General features: G+C 44.1%; 1 protein-coding gene across 22 annotated transcripts in view; it reads left to right on the top strand.

The window, feature by feature from the left end:
* The window catches only part of bltp1 (bridge-like lipid transfer protein family member 1), a 136,362-nt gene that overhangs the window by 61,377 nt on the left and 59,932 nt on the right, over window positions 1-15,053 (top strand). For 14 of the 22 annotated variants that reach the window (XM_014191706.3, XM_014191817.3, XM_045716906.2 and 11 more), the window contains exons 31-41: window positions 1,312-1,485; window positions 1,724-1,844; window positions 4,843-4,986; window positions 5,138-5,268; window positions 5,365-5,567; window positions 5,749-5,946; window positions 6,040-6,251; window positions 6,389-6,691; window positions 9,948-10,100; window positions 10,262-10,502; window positions 10,694-10,848. In XM_014191706.3, coding sequence (XP_014047181.3) covers window positions 1,312-1,485; window positions 1,724-1,844; window positions 4,843-4,986; window positions 5,138-5,268; window positions 5,365-5,567; window positions 5,749-5,946; window positions 6,040-6,251; window positions 6,389-6,691; window positions 9,948-10,100; window positions 10,262-10,502; window positions 10,694-10,848 — 2,035 coding nt within the window. The remainder of the gene's footprint in view (window positions 1-1,311; window positions 1,486-1,723; window positions 1,845-4,842; window positions 4,987-5,137; window positions 5,269-5,364; window positions 5,568-5,748; window positions 5,947-6,039; window positions 6,252-6,388; window positions 6,692-9,947; window positions 10,101-10,261; window positions 10,503-10,693; window positions 10,849-15,053) is intronic. The other 8 variants (XM_082973711.1, XM_082973708.1, XM_082973707.1 and 5 more) reach the window with 2 other exon arrangements.

The raw sequence follows: 15,053 nt of genomic DNA, 5'->3' as shown, positions 1-15,053 counted from the left end.
CAATACCTGGTTTGCCTTCCCATTGTTACCTTAGTTGGCATTTACTGGTAGATATCATGAGTTGAAACGTCTTTCCTACGTACCGGCTACTGATGTCATTCTTCTGTGAGCTGCTCAATACGACAACCAGTTGAGAGCTGCACGCTCTTCCTGCCTGCAGATGATATTCCACTGAAACTAGGTTATGTGTGCTGCCCGCTTTGCAATTGTGTAGGCTACTTTGTGCATGATTTCACTATTGTACTACATAATTAATAAGTCGTATACCTCCACTACATTACTTTGATATACAACACTAGGGATTAAGAAGTGAGTATACACAATGCCCACTGAAAACAAAGTGGGTATAGGGCCTATACCTGCGTATATAGCCTCCACTACACCACTGTGTTTTACAAAAAGTGCACTCTCTTACATGTGTGCTGGTATTACGATTGCTGTCCTTTCAGCATCACAAGCATGTCACACACTGAAGGCCTAGGTCCAATAGGTTTGCCACTGCGCAAACATGTCTATTATAGATATAAAGACTTTTACAATTTCCCCCCCGTCTCCCCTTACTAATAGTGAGCATGCAACTTTCCAACAATTTCCCGACTCTTCCCTACCAGCGAGTCAAGGAAATTCTGACAAAGTTTGAGGATATTTTTCAATTAAAGGACAGTAATATTACGAGTAAAGTAGGAATCCCAGGTTTCAATAAGCGATAAGATATTAATGTTTCAAGAAAGGAGAGTATATATTGTATTCGGGCCTAGTGAAGCACTTTTATGCACTGACTGAATGGAAGATTATGATTATTCTCGGCTGGTCCTGGGAAGTGAAAATGTATCCGACACCGAGACAAGACCGAGACACTCAATATGTGGTCTCCAGACTGGACTCTACAACACTGGAACAAGGTAGTAGGTGCCAGGCGCACCGGTTTGTGTGTGTCAAGAACTGCAACACTGCTGGGTTTTCCACGCTCTACAGTTTCCTATGTGTATCAAGAATGGTCCACCACCCAAAGGACATCCAGCCAACTTGACACAACTGTGGGATGCATTGGAGTCAACATGGGTCAGCATCCCTGTTGAACGCTTTTGACACATTGTAGAGTCCATGCCCCGATGAATTGAGATGGTCTGAGGGATAAAGGGGGTGCAACTCAATATTAGGAAGGTGTGCCATATGTTTTTGTACACTCAGTGTATGTGTGTCTGCTCCATATAATTACATATAGAACTCATTTAATAGGATCTCTATGGTCTGCTCTGTGTGTTTCTCACACACAGATCTGTAACTGCATCTCTCTCTATGTGACTATAGCCAACCGTACACTCCTCTGGATAAGGCGGCGATGGAGAACACAGACGACACCACCACCACTGAGGACTGGACCTTGGAGCAGCCCCTCTCCCAGACCAGAACCACCGCCATCGTGGAAGTGAAAGGGGCCATCAATGTGGTGCTCACCCCTCTAGTGGCTGAAGCTCTGGACAGGTAACATCAACTGGGTTTATACTAAGTTCTAGTATGCTATAGCCACCAAAGGCTTGTGTAAAAATACTGTTATATAGGTCATCTTATAGACCAGCTCATCATTGAAAATTCAAAACATATTGGCTTTCCATCTGCAATCAGTGTCTCCCCACAGCAGATGTGCCCAGCAACTCTCCTTGTCATATTACAGGAATATATATTCCTAATGTCATTGACAATGTATGGGGTGTTATTACAGATACATTGAGTCTATGGTCCACTACGTCAGTATACGTCACCCTGCAGCCATTCTGGATGACCTCCATGGGAAGGTCCTAAACGAAGCCTATCAGATCAGCAAGTCCACTGTGACTGAATCCGTAAGTAAACCTCACCAAGGAGTAAATCTGGCTAAAAGTAGGGCACTATAAGGGTCTTTCTATAAATAATGGGGCCGATGTGTGACATTGGGATCAACATTTCTAAATGGTTTGAAATGAAAATGATTTTCATGCAGTTCCACATGTGAATAAAAGTGAATATATACAAATTGACGAATAACTCCACCTATACAGCAACATTGGCCAAGGACATTCAGGGACTTTTTCAAGTACTTAATTTACATTTTCAACGACCTCAATATTTACAATTTACACTGAGTGTACAAAACATTAAGGACACCGCTCTTTCCGTAACAGACTGTGAATCCAGGTGAAAGCTACAGTACGATCCCTTATTGATGTCACTTGTCAAGATGTTAATGCTAATTGACGGTCAATTTCCATGAGACCGGCAGTTATTTCAATGACAATCACCAGCTGGCAAAATGTCATGACCGCAACAGCCCTAGCCAGGCGCATAGCCGCGGAAAGTAGGGGTGCTGAAGAGGCTGCAGCACCCCCTGAAAAATCATATTTTTTTTTTAAAGTAGAGCACTGGGCCTTTAATAGTCAAAAAGATTTATAGCACCCCCACACACAAACTACATCCCGAGGCTATGGCCAGGCACGCTGATTTGTGTCGAGAACTGCAGCGCTGCTGGATTTTTCCACACTCAACAGTTTCCCGTGTGTATCAAGAATGGTCCACCACCGAAAGGACATCCAGACAACTTGACACAACTGTGGGAAGCATTGGAGTCAACATCTGCCAGCATCCCTGGCAGATGTTGGCACAAAGCATCCAAAAAGTGTCCAAAAAAGTAGGCCATTACCACTAAGAATAATGTATTTGTTAGGCCTTGCCAATACATTGATATTCTAATTATTATTACACCTAAAATAGGATTTGATTTAGAATAATGTGGACATTGGCTGACTAAATAGATTGGATGCATGCATGGCTGGTGCAGGCACACATAATAAATCCATGAATAGCGGTAGCGTTAATCTCACAATTTGAATCTCACTATTGCTGTACTTATAATGGGAAAGGGACCAAAAGCAAAGTTTATTTTTTAATGGAAGGATTTGTATGGAAAGCCAAGTTGAAGCCAGCATTAGATGTTTTCATCCTCATAATAACCGCTTGTGGTTTTAGCGCAACACGTGGTTTTACTGCAACAGAGTAGAGCAACACTGATCAATAATGAAATCACGGATAATTGTAACATGTTGATTTTGTCCACCCACACTAGATGTCGAAAAGCATTAAACATTTATGGCAATTTAGCTAGCTAGCTTGCACTTGCTAGCTAATTTGTCCTGGGATATAAACATCGGGTTGTTATTTTAACTGAAATGCACAAGGTCCTCTACTCCGACAATGAATCCAAAAAATAAAAGGGTAAACCGAGTTTGTTTCTAGTAATCTCTCCTCCTTCAGGCTTTTTCTTCTTCTTTGGACTTTATGGTGGTTGGCAACCAACTTAAAGGTGCATTACCACCACCAACTGGACTGGAGTGTGGACCTCAGTTTCAATCACCCACTTGGGTATATGCTCCTAAAAACCGATGAGGAGATGGAAGAGGCGAGACTTGCAGTGGGTAAAGCAGATGCTTGTTGACGCGCATGAGCGGTGTGGTCAGCATGTAAGGGATCAGGAGAACTTACAAATTGGCTACAATAATTAATTATAAGGACTTTTTGGGGACCAAAGTGAGGAAATTACTAATATTCTTGGTAGGCCTATTCCAATACTTGAATTTCTGAGCTCCAAATTCAAGTTCAAATGGGCTACTTCAAGCCCCTTGTATTGTTTAAAATTGCAGGTGTAACATGGAAAATAAAATGTATTTGTCATGTTATTTCATTACCAGATCATGTTGTGAAGAAGCATTTGTTGTCATTATATCTAGAATAATTAATAGGAATAGTGTTGGGGGTTGCACAATAGTCTATCCTATGCAATTGCACACAGTAGATTCTGTGTCCAATCCAAGTCACAGAAAACATGAACACATTACCTTGATGCTTTCTCTGTTAGATCTAACGAGACCCTGCTGTAAATCAAGCAGACAACAACAGATGATCAATATCAATTCGGTAGGGATATTAGATCCAATGTGGATCCAGGCGCAACTTTCTTCACCAGCATAACAAACCAGACACCAAAATGTTCTGGACATTTTTTGCGAACACCTTTTTTCTAGCACTTGGGCTGTTGTTGCGTCACATGCGCCCTCACAACAGCTGTTCGTCACTTAACTGTCCTTCTGAAAATTCCTTCCTGGATCAGATGTGTGAATATATCATGGCGTGACTAATCAGCTTTACACCAAATGCGCATCCAACAAGTATTATGCATAATTATTGAAGAAGCACATTAATGACAGTATCGATTTAGGTTTTAAGTGTCAAGGTAAGGTGACTATTTCAGTTAGAAGCGTTCGGTTTTGCAATTGCATTTATTATTTTTGATTTGGGTTTTCACCCCGTAACATAAGGAGACATGAAATGTTACAGAATTTTACGTAGTTACACTGCATTTCTGAGATCTCTATACAAAAAACTGTATGACAACTAGATCCAGGATTCTTACAGTGTTCAAGTAAAATGTCTAATTTAACTGATTAATGCTTAATATATGATATAATGACAACTTACTCTGCCATAAATGCGAGGACAGAAAAGTTGTGTTTTATGTCACATGATTTTGGACAAATCCATCAAGACACCAAACATGATAAAGGGTTCAACATTTTAAATCAACTCGTAAATTTGATTGAATATAGCTATGATCCCATCTTACCTTAATTTAATGACATGAAAAAAAATGGCTGATTATTATCAATAACTTATCAACAGCAGTAACAAGTTGTCCAGCGTAGGAAATCCTCACTGGTACCGTAGTTTATAGAAAGACCCATAAAGGGAATAGAGTGCAATTTTAGATTTACCCTAAGATTGTCCTGTTTTGAAATGGTTCCCCCATTATAGAGCTCAGCCATGCAGGAGCACAAGCTGTCCAAGACGGAGGGTACCACAGGCTCCCTCAACATGCCACATGGCCAAACGGAACTGAAGGTCAAACCAGACAACGTGAAGATCAAGGGCCTGCAAGCTAACGTGTCAATCCCTAAGGTAGGAATTGTGCCATGAAATTGTGCCAGGAAAATTGTATTGGACTTAAACAGAATTTAAACTAATTTGAAGTGAAATTAGTCGACTAGATCAATGCTGACCTAGAGTTGCATCTCTAATGTCCCAAAAATCTTTCTCTCTGGCTGTGCAGGTGAACCTGTGTCTGCTCCAGGCCTCTATAGAAGAGTGTTCTCCCTTCAGCTCCAGTAAGAGCCACATCACACACGTCTCTCTGGTTGCTCTCTGCTTCGACAGGATCGCCACACAGTTTCGCATGAACAGGTAACCTCATTTCCACCAGCCTGCACCTGTCTCCTTAAGACGGACACACACACACACAGTTACACCCTGTGCGTACCCTCCTGTCTGTCTCCACAGGGGCATAGTGGAGGAGACACCGAACACTGCAGAACACGGCCGTCCCTCCGTAAACTTGGAGAAGTACGCCTCGGCCACCAAGATGCAGCCACAGTCTTCAGGCTCACTGCGCTCCAACGCCGGCATTGAGAAGGGCAAGGAGATTGCTGCCAAGCTTAACATCCACCGCATCCACTGCCAACTACGAGGCCTGGATTCCAAAGGTGGGAATATGCTATTTTTTATTGAATGCTCTACAATGTGTTTTTTGAAACACCAGCCTTCACACCCAGCAGGCTGTCCATGACTGGAGTTAGAGACTTCTGCCCTAATATAATATTAAGTGTTAGCCAGTTGTGAAGTGAAACTTTCAAGTTTACCCATTTTTCCTGTCCTGTGGTTAAGACATAGGGACATGTGCCATCACGGCCATCCCTTTTGAGAAGTCCAAAGTGCTGTTCAGTCTGGAGGAAATAGATGAGTTTGCCCTTGTGGACGAGACGGAGAACTACACGGCTGCAGACCTGGTCCGCACCGCCGCCTCCCTGGAGAAGTGGGGCTGGATCATGTTTGAGTGCGGAATCGAGAACCTCACCGTCAAAGGTAATTTGTCATTACCAAGTTCAATTGATTGAATTGATGTTATTAACACCAACCCTGTAACACTTTTGCCTGATTGTGTGTGGATATGTGCAGGTGGACGTCAGTCGGGTGCAGTGCTGTACAGTGCGTTTGGCATGATGGGGCAGTCAGGTACTGGCGTGAACACTGGCATGTCCAAATCCAATGGCTCATCAGGCTCTCAGACGGGCAGCGGCTACAGCACTGATGTATCTGATGACAACCTGCCTAACGACGCCACAAGCCCCAACTCTGATGCCAACGGAAACTCAGACTCTGACGATCAGGTAACTCATCACTTTCAAATGTTGTGCTTGATCCAACCTCATTTCAGTAACGGAAAGCATTCAGACAAAATATAGACTTGCTTCTCTCTCTTGCTCCCCTCTCATTGGCCTCTGTGTGGTGTCGATTGCTCTTGCAGGATGAAGGGGTGGAGTCTGACGACCTGAAGAAGGACCTCCCCCTCATGCCCCCGCCCCCTGACTCCAGCAGCATGAAGCTCACCATCAAGGAGATCTGGTTCAGCTTCGCTGCCCCAACCAATGTACGCTCCCCCTCCCAGGCCATCTCCAGGCAGCTGAATCTCCTGAGCACAGCGACACCGGCGATCGGAGCCTGGTTGGTCCCCATCGACCAGCTCAAGTCTTCTCTGCGTAAGCTGGACATGGAGGGCACCTTGAGAGTGTGTGCTGTCATGGGCTGCATCATGACTGAAGCCTTGGAGGTCAGTACTGCACAGGTTGAGGGCTCCAATGCCTTTTGTCCATTCACGTATATTGTGTATGTAGATTGTGTAAATTCGTCTGTCTATTCTGTTTGTATATTTTGTCTATTGCTGTCAGCACAATTTTACCAGGTCAATTCAGGGTACATGTAAATGTATTTGGCAAATAAAGGTGATTCTGAGTCTACAGTGCATTCGGAAAGTATTCAGACCCCTTGACTTTTTCCACATTCTGTTACAGCCTTATTCTAAAATGGATGAAAAAAGAATAATCCTCCTCAATATACGCACACAATACCCCATTATTACAACGCAAAAAGGGTTTTTTAGAAATGTTTGCAAATGTATAATAAAAAATAAAATAAAAAATCACATTTACAAACGGTGGCTTGTGAAAGTATTTACCCCCTTGGCATTTTTCCTATTTTGTTGTCTTACAACCTGGAATTAAAATAGATTTTTGGGGGATTTGTATCATTTGATTTACACAACATGCCTACCACTTTGAAGATGCTAAATAGTTTTTATTGTGAAACAAACAAGAAATAAGACAAAAAAACAGAACTTGAGCGTGCATAACTATTCACCCCCCCAAAGTCAATACTTTGTAGAGCCACCTTTTACAGCAATTACAGCTGCAAGTCTCTTGGGGTATGTCTCTATAAGCTTGGCACATCTAGCCATGGGATTTTTGCCCATTCTTCAAAGCAAAACTGCTCCAGCTCCTTCAAGTTGGATGGGTTCCGCTATCTTTAAGTCATGCCACAGATTCTCAGTTGGATTGAGGTCTGGGCTTTGACTAGACCATTCCAAGACATTGAAATGTTTCCCCTTAAACCACTCAAGTGTTGCTTTAACATTATGCTTAGGGTCATTGTCCTGCTGGAAGGTGAACCTCCGTCCCAGTCTCAAATCTCTGGAAGACTGAAACAGGTTTTCCTCGAGAATATCCCTGTATTTAGCGCCATCCATCATTCCTTCAATTCTGACCATTTTCCCAGTCCCTGCTGAGGAAAAACATCCCCACAGCCACCACCATGCTTCACTGTAGGGATGATATTCTCGGGGTGATGAGAGGTGTTGGGTTTGCGCCAGACATAGCGTTTTCCTTGATGGCCAAAAAGCTACATTTTAGTCTCATCTGACAAGAGTACCATCTTCCATATCTTTGGGGAGTCTCCCACATGCCTTTTGGCGAACACCAAACGTGTTTGCTTATTTTTTTCTTTAAGCAATGGCTTTTTTCTGGCCACTCTTCCATAAAGCCCAGCTCTGTGGAGTGTACCGCTTAAAGTGATTCTATGGGCAGATACTCTAATCTCCACTGTGGAGCTTTACAGCTCCTTCAGGGTTATCTTTGGTCTCTTTGTTTTCTCTGATTAATGCCCTCCTTGCCTGGTCCGTGAGTTTTCGTGGGTGGCCCTCTCTTGGCAGGTTTGTTGTGGTGCCATATTCTTTCCATCTTTTAATAATGGATTTAATGGTGCTCAGTGCTTGCTTGGTGGTGCCCCTTGCTTAGTGGTGTTGCAGACTCTGGGGCCTTTCAGAACAGATATATATATATATATATATATATATATATATATATATATATATATATATATATATATACTGAGATCATGTGACACTTAGATTGCACACATGTGGACTTTATTTAACTAATTATGTGACTTCTAAAGGTAATTGGTTGCACCAGATCTTATTTATGGGCTTCATAGCAAAGGGGCGAAAACATAATCACGCACCACTTTTTAGTAATTTTTTTTCATTTCACTATTTTGTGTATGGCCATGCAATCCAAATAAAAATCTATTGAAGGTTGTAATGCAACAAAATAGGAAAAACGCCAAGGGGGATGAATACTTTTGCAAGGCGCTGTATGTATTCAGACCCTTTACTCAGTACTTTGTTGAAGGAACTTTGGCAGCGATTACAGCCTCGAGTCTTCTTGAGTATGACGTTACAAGCTTGTCACACGTGTATTTGGGGAGTTTCTCCCATTCTTCTCTGCAGATTATCTCAAGCTGCACAGCTATTTTCAGGTCTCTCCAGAGATGTTCGATCGGGTTCAAGTCCGGACTCTGGCTGGGCCACTCATGGACATTGAGACTTGTCCCGAATCCACTCCTGCGTTTTGGCTGTGTGCTTAGGGTCATTATCCTATTGGAAGGTGAATCTTCACCCCAGTCTGAGCGCTCTGGAGCAGGTTTTCATCAAGGATCTCTCTATACTTTGCTCTGTTCATCTTTCCCCACGATCCAGTCCCTGCCGCTGGAAAACATGCCCACAGTATGATGCTTCCACCACCATGCTTCACCGTAGGGATGGTGCCAGGTTTCTTCCTCCTGGCATTCAGGCCAAAGAGTTCAATCTTGGTTTCATCAGACCAGAGAACCTTGTTTCTCATGGTCTGAGAATCCTTTAGGTGCCTTTTGGCAAACTCCAAGCGGGCTGTCATGTGCCTTTTACTGAGGAGTGGCTTCTGTCTGGCCACTCTACCATAAAGATCTGATTGGTGGAGTGCATCCGGAGATGGTTGTACTTATGGAAGGTTCTCCCATCTCCACAAAGGAACTCTGGAGCTCTGTCTTGGTCACCTCCCTAACCAAGGCCCTCCCCCGATTTCTCTGTTTGGCCAGGCGGCCAGCTCTAGGAAGAATCTTGGTGGTTCCAAACTTCTTCCATTTAAGAATGATGGAGGCCACTGTGTTCTTGGGGACCTTCAATGCTGCAGAAATGTTCTGGTACCCTTCCCCAGATCTGTGCTTCGACACAATCCTGTGTCAGAGCTCTACGGACAATTCCTTCAACCTCATGGCTTGGTTTTTGCTCTGACATGCAGTCAGCTGTGGGACCTTATATAGACAGGTGTGTGCCTTTCCAAATCATATCCAATCAATTGAATTTACCACAGGTGGACTCCAATCAAGTTGTTGAAACATCTCAAGGATGATCAATGGAAACAGGATGCACCTGAGCTCAATTTCAAGTCTCATAGCAAAGGGTCTGATTTACTTATGTAAATAAGGGATTTCTGTTTAACATTTTTTATACATTTGCTAACATTCTAATAACCTGTTTTTGCTTCGTCATTATGGGGTATTGTGTGTAGATTGATGAGGATTTTTTTTTTTTATATCCATTTTAGAGTAAGGCTGTAACGTAACAAAATGTGGGATTTGCGAAAGGGTCTGAATACTTTCCGAATGCACAGTGTATGAGACACATTCTCTTTTCTTTCCTTTGTTCTTTACAGAAAAAGAGTATCCACATCCCCTTTCGGAGCAAGTACAACAGGGTGACCAAGCGAGCACGCTACCTCCATGAGAACCCCTCCTGTCTGCTGTGTAACATCCTGCATCGCTACCTACAGCAGGCTGACTACTCAGTGATAGAGGAGGCCACTATGGTGAGACGTGTGTGTTTGCATTTAGAGGCTTGAGAACTTCGGTCTCGGCCATGATTGCCTGAATCAGGTTTGTTAGTGCTGGGCTGGAAGTAGCTCTCATGGATCTACCCTAAGTTAACTCCTAATAAGCCATTTAACCCATCTCATCTTGTCCTCTTTAGAATGACGGGCTGCCTGCCCTGGTGACCCTGAAAAAGGGTCTTGTGGCTCTGGCCCGTCAGTGGATGAAGTTTATTGTGGTGACCCAAGGCTTCAAGGCCATCGGCCTGATGAGGCCCAACCAGCTGCCCAAACCCAAGGAGACCCCCCTGCAGCAGACCTACCAGGTCCAGGGCCTGGACAACGGAGCTGCGCTGCAGAGTGACACCAGCGCCGACGGGGCCGAGTTCGAGTTCGACGCAGGTAGGAACTTTTTCCCTGAGTTTTTTATTTTTGTTGAATATTCTGGTAAATCAATACATGACAGGGAGACTTATCGAAACAATTGTACTGAAAAGTCCCCCCACATGTTAATACATTTGATGATGGGGATGACAATAATGCATGTAGTATGTTGGTCCAATGGGTTATATCATGTTGTAAATGCTGTCTAGCCACAGTGAGTGAACACACCATGCTGCTGGAGGGAGCATGCAGCCGCCCCCCGCCCACAGGAGACAAATCTGGACCGGTCAGCGGGGTGGAGATCATGAGGAAGCTGTCCAAGTCCCACACACACAGTGAATCTGCCCTCAAAATAAAGGTAAAGGTGTGTCTTTTAACTGTGTATCCACCTGTCTGTCTGCATTGTCTACTGAAGAAAAATATAAACGCAACATGCAACAATTTCAAGGATTTTACTGAGTTACAGTTTATAAAAGGAAACCAGTCAATTTAAATAAATTCATTAGACATTTATACACTGCTCAAAAAAATAAAGGGAACACTTAAACAACACAATGTAACTCCAAGTCAATCACACTTCTGTGAAATCAAACTGTCCACTTAGGAAGCAACACTGATTGACAATACATTTCACATGCTGTTGTGCAAATGGAATAGACAACAGGTGGAAATGATAGGCAATTAGCAAGACACCCCCAATAAAGGAGTGGTTCTGCAGGTGGGGACCACAGACCACTTCTCAGTTCCTATGCTTCCTGGCTGATGTTTTGGTCACTTTTGAATGCTGGCGGTGCTTTCACTCTAGTGGTAGCATGAGACAGAGTCTACAACCCACACAAGTGGCTCAGGTAGTGCAGCTCATCCAGGATGGCACATCAATGCGAGCTGTGGCAAGAAGGTTTGCTGTGTCTGTCAGCGTAGTGTCCAGAGCATGGAGGCGCTACCAGGAGACAGGCCAGTACATCAGGAGACGTGGAGGAGGCCGTAGGAGGGCAACAACCCAGCAGCAGGACCGCTACCTCCGCCTTTGTGCAAGGAGGAGCAGGAGGAGCACTGCCAGAGCCCTGCAAAATGACCTTCAGCAGGCCACAAATGTGCATGTGTCTGCTCAAACGGTCAGAAACAGACTCCATGAGGGTGGTATGAGGGCCCGACGTCCACAGGTGGGGGTTGTGCTTACAGCCCAACACTGTGCAGGACGTTTGGCATTTGCCAGAGAACACCAAGATTGGCAAATTCGCCACTGGCGCCCTGTGCTCTTCACAGATGAAAGCAGGTTCACACTGAGCACATGTGACAGACGTGACAGAGTCTGGAGACGCCGTGGAGAACGTTCTGCTGCCTGCAACATCCTCCAGCATGACCGGTTTGGTGGTGGGTCAGTCATGGTGTGGGGTGGCATTTCTTTGGGGGGCTGCACAGCCCTCCATGTGCTCGCCAGAGGTAGCCTGACTGCCATTAGGTACCGAGATGAGATCCTCAGACCCCTTGTGAGACCATATGCTGGTGCGGTTGGCCCTGGGTTCCTCCTAATGCAAGACAATGCTAGACCTCATGTGGCTGGAGTGTTGTCAGCAGTTCCTGCAAGAGGAAGGCATTGATGCTATGGACTGGCCCTCCCGTTCTCCAGACCTGAATCCAATTGAGCACATCTGGGACATCATGTCTCGCTCCATCCACCAACGCCACGTTGCACCACAGACTGTCCAGGAGTTGGCGGATGCTTTAGTCCAGGTCTGGGAGGAGATCCCTCAGGAGACCATCCGCCACCTCATCAGGAGCATGCCCAGGCGTTGTAGGGAGGTCATACAGGCACGTGGAGGCCACACACACTACTGAGCCTCATTTTGACTTGTTTTAAGGACATTACATCAAAGTTGGATCAGCCTGTAGTGTGGTTTTCCACTTTAATTTTGAGTGTGACTCCAAATCCAGACCTCCATGGGTTGATAAATTGGATTTCCATTGATTATTTTTGTGTGATTTTGTTGTCAGCACATTCAACTATGTAAAGAAAAAAATATTTAATAAGATTATTTCATTCATTCAGATCTAGGATGTGTTATTTTAGTGTTCCCTTTATTTTTTTTAGCAGTGTATATGGATTCCACATGACTGGGCAGGGGCGCAGCCATGGGTGGGCCTGGAAGGGAATAGGCCCACCCACTGGGGAGCCAGGCCCAGCCAATCATAATGTTTTTCCTCCACAAAAGTGCTTTATTACAGACAGAAATATTCCTCAGTTTCATCAGCTGTCCGGGTGGCTGCTCTCAGACAATCCCGCAGGTGAAGAAACCGTATGTGGAGGTCCTAGGCTGGCGTGCTTACACGTGGTCTGCGGTTGTGAGGCCAGTTGAACGCAAAGGAGAAATGCTCACTGACAGGGATGTAAACAAATTTGTGCACAAAATTAGAGAGAAATAGGCTTTTTGTGCGTATGGAACATTTCTGGCATCTTTTATTTCAGTTCATGAAACATGGGACCAACACTTTACATGTTGCATTTATATTTGTGACTCACCACCTGGATTCGGTCTTATGTAGCAAAATTTGAAATTGTGTTTTTTACATTGGATAAAAGTAGAGACTCAGAGCTACAAAATTGTATATCATACACTGCATTTGAGGAACAATGGGAAAGTAATTCTGCTTTGAAAGTTGATAAACTTGTAAACTCACTTTTGAGAAAATCGGCTTGGAATGTTTTGGTATCTAGTGAAGAGCTCTTCTTTGTCTACACCCATTCAGCATCATTCACACCCTCTTAACTTTAGCCCCACCTGTCTCGTTTCGCTCTTGGAGCGCACACTTGACGCTCTGGCCGATGATTTGTTTACCTCTGGATAACATGAAAACAGCATAACCAACTCTGCTGGCAACAATTTAATTTCGCTGGCCATATTCAACGGGTGTTGTACATACACCACGTTATGTTAGCTAGCTAGCTAACAGTACACTTTAGCTTGAAATGAAACCACTTTCTGTCAAAATTAGAAAGGTGTAATATCTGAGAATGTAGCTAGCTAACGCTAGACTATCTTACCTGTATACATCATCTTGCATGATGGACGCGTCTCCCTGTCAGGAATGCCATACCACGGTTGCCCTTAGTTTGAAGATGTAATCCGGAGACGGGTGTTTTCTCCGTCTCTTTAGCTATCATTATCTAATTCCACGGATTTCAAAACTTGATCCTCCAGAAAGTGGAGAGCAACACTTAAGCAGCTCCACTACACAATACATGTAAAAAAGAAAAAAGCTGCTTTCGACAGGATTACCAACACAAACTGACGAGCTCAAATAGACAGAAGCCTTCTGTATGGCAGACCAATCCGAACTCCTCTCGCGGCATGTCCAGCCCACTCATTATCTCAGCCAATCATGGCTAGTGGGAAGGTTGGTGGTGTTGGAATCGGCTAAACCTTGAACATTGAGATATTAAATAAATGATAGAGAAGAAGCCTAGAATAAAAGGAGTGAAAGAGACTGGGTTTTATGTCAGAAGTTAATGGTTCTCTGCAGAAAGACCAATACAGTGGGGCAAAAAAGTATTTAGTCAGCCACCAATTGTGCAAGTTCTCCCACTTAAAAAGATGAGAGAGGCCTGTAATTTTCATCATGGGTACACATCAACTATGACAGACAAAATTAGAAAACAATTTCCAGAAAATCACATTGTAGGATTTTTTATGAATTTATTTGCAAATTATGGTGGAAAATAAGTATTTGGTCAATAACAAAAGTTTATCTCAAATACTTTGTTATATACCCTTTGTTGGCAATGACACAGGTCAAACGTTTTCTGTAAGTCTTCACAAGGTTTTCACACACTGTTGCTGGTATTTTGGCCCATTCCTCCATGCAGATCTCCTCTAGAGCAGTGATGTTTTGGGGCTGTCGCTGGGCAACACGGACTTTCAACTCCCTCCAAAGATTTTCTATGGGGTTGAGATCTGGAGACTGGCTAGGCCACTCCAGGACCTTGAAATGCTTCTTACGAAGCCACTCCTTCGTTTCTCGGGCGGTGTGTTTGGGAACATTGTCATGCTGAAAGACCCAGCCACATTTCATCTTCAATGTCCTTGCTGATGGAAGGAGGTTTTCACTCAAAATCTCACGATACATGGCCCCATTCATTCTTTCCTTTACACGGATCAGTCGTCCTGGTCCCTTTGCAGAAAAACCAGCCCCAAAGCATGATGTTTCCACCCCCATGCCTCACAGTAGGTATGGTGTTCTTTGGATGCAACTCAGCATTCTTTGTCCTCCAAACACGACGAGTTGAGTTTTTACCAAAAAGTTATATTTTGGTTTCATCTGACCATATGACATTCTCCCAGTCCTCTTCTTGATCATCCAAATGCTCTCTAGCAAACTTCAGACGGGCCTGGACATGTACTGGCTTAAGCAGGGGGACACGTCTGGCACTGCAGGATTTGAGTCCCTGGCGGCGTAGTGTGTTACTGATGGTAGGCTTTGTTACTTTGGTCCCAGCTCTCTGCAGGTCATTCACTAGGTCCCCCCGTGTGGTTCTGGGATTTTTGCTCACCGTTCTTGTGATCATTTTGA

The sequence above is a fragment of the Salmo salar genome, chromosome 01, assembly GCF_965601325.2.
Source record: "Salmo salar chromosome 01, fSalSal1, whole genome shotgun sequence".
In the NCBI taxonomy this organism is placed as follows: domain Eukaryota; kingdom Metazoa; phylum Chordata; class Actinopteri; order Salmoniformes; family Salmonidae; genus Salmo; species Salmo salar.
Note: the sequence above shows the minus strand (reverse complement) of the source record. Positions and strands in the feature narration are given on the sequence as shown.